Raw genomic sequence first — 5,065 nt, forward strand, 5'->3', positions numbered from 1 at the left:
TTGGTGGGCAATCTAATATAATTTATCACAACCCAGAGAAACAAACTATAATGTGACAAACCTGATAACTGGAGTATTGGAAGACTCAAGGAGATGAGAAAGGAAGAAGTGGAAATTGTCTGTAATATATATAAATTGATCCATGCCTGTAGTTGGGACAAGAGATTAGAGCAGAGGTATTAAACTACCGCCCCACGGGCCGGATGCATCATAGCAAAACCGTGCCCACCCCATTGCCGGCAATGGCAAAAAAGTCACGATACATTGCAACATGTCACGTGACATTGCAAGTTTGACACCCCTGGATTAGAGGCTTTGTTTTTTTCTCTAATACCAGATTATTCTCTGATGAAATAAAGAGTGAGGGATCTTGCAAACCCACTGGACTGTTACCAAGAAATAACCACATTTATAACTGAGTTTCAAGGTATTTGAAACTGTCACTCAGCATTGCTAAAAATGAAACGTTTATTGTAGTTTTACAGGATATTTAGGTATTTAAATAGAAAATTTTGTAGGATGGATTTGTCTTTTTCATTTTTTCTTATAATTCATTCCTTGATGAGAAAAAAGTTCTGGTTTTTGCAAAAAAAGAGATTTTTGTACTGTTATTATATTTTCTAGCCTCTTCTTCCTTCCATATGTTTTGACAGAGGGATCAAATCAGACAGCTATAGTGAGAAGAAGTCTAAAAACTCATCTGGTCAATTTCCATTAGTGTGCTTAACTCCTTAATAAACTTTGATAGGTGATACTACCAAGAACATGGCTTATCACTTCCACTCTATAAGAACCTCAGTTTAAGGGACCATTATAAACTAGTTTTCAACAGGAGTGGACAACAATACTGCATTTCAAGGAACAATTATGTAAACTTTTAGGAATTGTTTTAATTATTAAATGCTCTTTCATGAAACAAACTTAATGAAGCATGGTCAAAATACTTAAAAGCTTTAATCCTGAGAGTTAATTATTTTTTTTTAAAAGTGCTTTCACCATTATTTGGATACTGCTCTTGGGTCAGATTTAATTCCAATCAAGCCTTCATGTACTAATACTATAATGCTGTGCAGTTTATGAAACCAATCTTCTTAGCACCTAGGCTATGGTAGAAGAAAAGGAATTAAATATATACACAGTATTTTTACAATTTAAAATGCTATTTGTTTAATATAGTTACATTTTGTCTTTTTATTTGATGGTCAAGATAGTTGGCGCTTAATATATTGCACGGTGGACCACAAATACCAATATAGGAATAACATGAAAAAGTGTCCTTATAAATAACAGTCTTGTTCATCTTTTTTTGAATTCCTATTCTATACTGAAAAGCAGACATGTGATTAAAACTATCAGAAAACTACCAGCCAACATGGGCTAGTATTGAAGATGCCAGACTTGAGAAAGCAGTTATAAGACAGACATTCACACATAGATGCATATGCATACATACATAATACATATATGTACATGAATGATAGTGATTGGGAAGAACTGAACACCTGAAACTAATATAGCACCTAAAACTATTGGCAAAAGTTTTTGCCTTTGAAGAATGGTTTTTAAAAGTTAAGTCATAATGCATGGGTCATCAAAATGCTAATTGCATTGGTTCAAATAAATGTTAATACAGATTAAGTTCTGAAATGGTCATGTTCACTGGGAATAATGGAAATGGAAGTCCACAAATACCTGGAGAGGATAGGTTGAATAGAACAAGAGATACATGTTTAGTCTGCATCTGCTAAGCCACATTTAACCATGGTGTACTGAAAAAGCCCATACTTGGCTGGGTTCAACTATATAGCAAGCAAGCATGGTTTATGACAAAATAGTGGTTGGAATAAAGCACTGTGCTAAACTCAAACCCAACAAGGCGTATTATGCTTTATCATAAATTTTCATAGTGCAAATAAAAACCAAAAACATCAAGATTTCAGGATGCATCCTATATTGTATTTAACTCCAAGAAAAATATAAATAAGGTCTTAATAATATGCTTTGTTGACAACATGGCTTGCAGTCATATCGTTTTTTTATTTTATTTAGTATTAGGGGGGGGGGAATGATTTAGGCCAGAGTACAAAAGAAGATTTTTCTCCATTTGTAAAACAGTGGGGAAAGAGTTAAAACTTCCTTTCTCACTTGCTGCAGTAAATCAGGGGCTCTACTATTAGAATTCAAAAAGAAAAAGCTGATATGACTGCAAGCTATATTAACATACACAGATAATCCTACACTGATTTCATAATTAGGAACTAACATCTGGTTATGACCTGTATACATATTGCATGTCAAGTCTTAAAGTGACTGTTTTGTTTTTGTACAAGAAAGGTTGTGTGAACCTAGCCATTTTAGTTGATAAAACACAGCTTGGGATTTAGCTGATTTGGAAGGATTCACCAAAACCTCTTTTTTCTCACTCAAACATATGATTAAAGAAAACCTAGCCTAGGAAGGATGTGCTAATTGGCATGTTAATGGCAGAAAGTCAAAAGGCCTGAAAGAAAATATTTTTTGCCAAAATAACCCCACTGAAACAGTGTACTGAAGCCACAGGACTTTATTTCATAGTTATCACATTTGTGGGAGGTTCCTTCTAACCAGGAACAAGCAACAATTGTTAACTTTAACTAAGACAATCATTTCTAGCTAATATACCACCACAGTTGAAAAGATTAGACAAGTATGGACTCAGAAGTCAAATAAAGTTGCTGGAAACATAATCTCTTGTGATCAGTGTTATTTTTCTCATTATTATTAATTTGTTTTATAAAGCTTCAGGATGGTTCCAAAAAAGGTGATAACAAGTCTTCTACTCCTCTACACGACAGCCATGTTGGCTAAAGAGAGTGAAGGGTACCTTGCCTTCCATAGCCGTGAAGATTTCAGAAGAATGCAGGTGAGCTTCTTGAGAAATAGGTCAACGACCAGAAATATGTAGCTGAATGTGGCAGAGCTTAAAATCCAGTTCCAGGGAGGTCCAAGAAGATCTGGACAACAACAAAACCATCCTTTTTCTTATATTTCATTGGTTAGTTTGTGGTATATTAAAGGAACTGTGAAAAAATAAAAAATAAAATAAAAAATAAAAAACCATCCTTTTTCTGTCCAAAACTCCAGAGAACAAGAGCTAGTCAGTTTTATACTATACTGAGCTAAACTTAGAGTAAGATACCTTCTTATATTCTATTGATTGGATTTCCTTCCGGTTTTTCTAATCCTATCTGTTCACCATTTTACTGCATTATTTTTCCTTCACTAGCAATATTTTGCTATCATTCATTGGAAACCAACTAGAATTTAGAGTCAGAATATGGCTTTGAGTTTAATAATTTAGATTTGCTTTCTACCTTCAAATTTCACTGAAGTAGAACAATTGTCTATTTCTTAAAGAGTTATGATTACTGAGGTCTTGGCATTGTTGGGCTCACTCTCCAAGGCAGCTGTCACACCCTCCAAATGAACCCATATGCATTCCCAAATTAATTTAAAGGAGACAAGATAATAAGAGTTTCCTTAACCAGAAATTGCTGAATAATTGAGTAGACCACTATCCATGGTCTGAGAGAAAAGCTTAACTCAGACAATGCCTATTAAGATATACAAAACCTGCAGCTTTGCATGCATGTAATGATGTCATAATGAAAGCAGGGCACACACACCACAAGGCCTTATTTAGTCTTCTAAAGCCTGAGATGCAACCCTCACAGCATCTTCAAAAGATGCAAGTGAATTTCATTTGCAACAGAAGGAAAAAAAGTAGAGTTGGTCCATATAAATGTATTATTTATGCATGCATTTTCTTCATGGATCAACATGCTATGAGTGTTTTTCATTATACTAATAGCACTACATTAATCTAATTAACCTGTGTCCTGTCTAATTAACCACCTTCACATTCCTATGGCACATTAACAAAACATCCAATAACCAACTCTGGCCACCACATGAAAAGGTTCCTCACACTAGTCAAAATATGTTCCCTAGAAGCTCAGCACTCAGCTAATATATAAGAAAAGATATTAAAGCCCAGTAGTTACGTGTAAGTTGCAGCTAACTAGACCCACCACTACAAAATGAAGATTATAGGAACTTCCAGTGTTTTAGCTCCTATTGATCCTATGGATTAGAAAACGCCAAAGAATCTGCAGCACAGGAATATCTGATATATAGCATTTATCAACTTTGTGCCCACCCCCAAATGTACTGCACTTTACTTTGGTCATGTCACCTGGAATTACAGGTTGATGCCTAACTTACATGTAGAACACAGGTGTCAAACTCGCCACATCACGTGACGTGTCGCAACGTATTGCAACTCTTTTTGCATTGCCGGCAATGGGGTGGGCGCGGCTTCAGTATGATGAAACCGGTCCACAGGCTGGCAGTTTGACACCCTTGCTGTAGAACATCAATTAGCAAACATTGATCTAATATTTAGAACATGAAATAAAACTGAGCTTATGATTTAAGTCAATGATGAAGAGATTGTGGTATGGCCTGTAGATCATATTCTTCAGTAAATAAACCAGGACTCTGAATGTAAAAATAGGGTTTAAATACATGTTGTTAAGGGAACTGTCTATTGACAACTGTATCACCTATGTAGCTGCATTTGAGATGGCAATATACTATTTTTGGCTTTTTAGGCTTTGCCCAAAAGCTGGCCTACTTGATTATTGTATTCTTCCATACATTTCCAGGAGAAAGAAAAGAATCAAGCACAGAAGAAATCGCTTGACACAAGAGATTTTTTTGAATTTGCAGAAGATGAAGGGCAAGCAATCAAGGTACACTATCTTTGCATTATAACAACTAAGCAGTTAGATATGGCAAGACAGCTTTTCTGAAATATCAGTTAGTGTATTGGGGGGGCCTTACATATAGAGAAAGCTAATGAAAGCCAAATTTATTGCAATATTCTTAGATTGAGACATTCGCAGGCAAAACCTGTTTTATTCTTTTTTGCATGACTTGATGTCCTCCTATAGGTTTCCAAAAACACCTAATTGATAAAGGTTTCCTTGCAGTACAAATACTATTATTATTATAAACTATTCTA

The 5,065-nt window shown here is 35.1% G+C and overlaps 1 protein-coding gene across 1 annotated transcript in view; it reads left to right on the forward strand.

The window, feature by feature from the left end:
- Positions 1 to 2,782: 2,782 nt before the first annotated feature.
- Positions 2,783 to 5,065, forward strand: part of MLN (motilin) — a gene marked incomplete at its 3' end in the record, with an annotated part of 6,879 nt that continues 4,596 nt past the window's right edge. Inside the window, exons 1-2 of the mRNA XM_081323932.1 lie at positions 2,783 to 2,902; positions 4,707 to 4,793. Coding sequence (XP_081180058.1) covers positions 2,786 to 2,902; positions 4,707 to 4,793 — 204 coding nt within the window. The 5' untranslated portion in view covers positions 2,783 to 2,785. The remainder of the gene's footprint in view (positions 2,903 to 4,706; positions 4,794 to 5,065) is intronic.

Source organism: Vipera berus (genome assembly GCF_964194415.1).
Source record: "Vipera berus genome assembly, chromosome: 3".
In the NCBI taxonomy this organism is placed as follows: Eukaryota; Metazoa; Chordata; class Lepidosauria; order Squamata; family Viperidae; genus Vipera; species Vipera berus.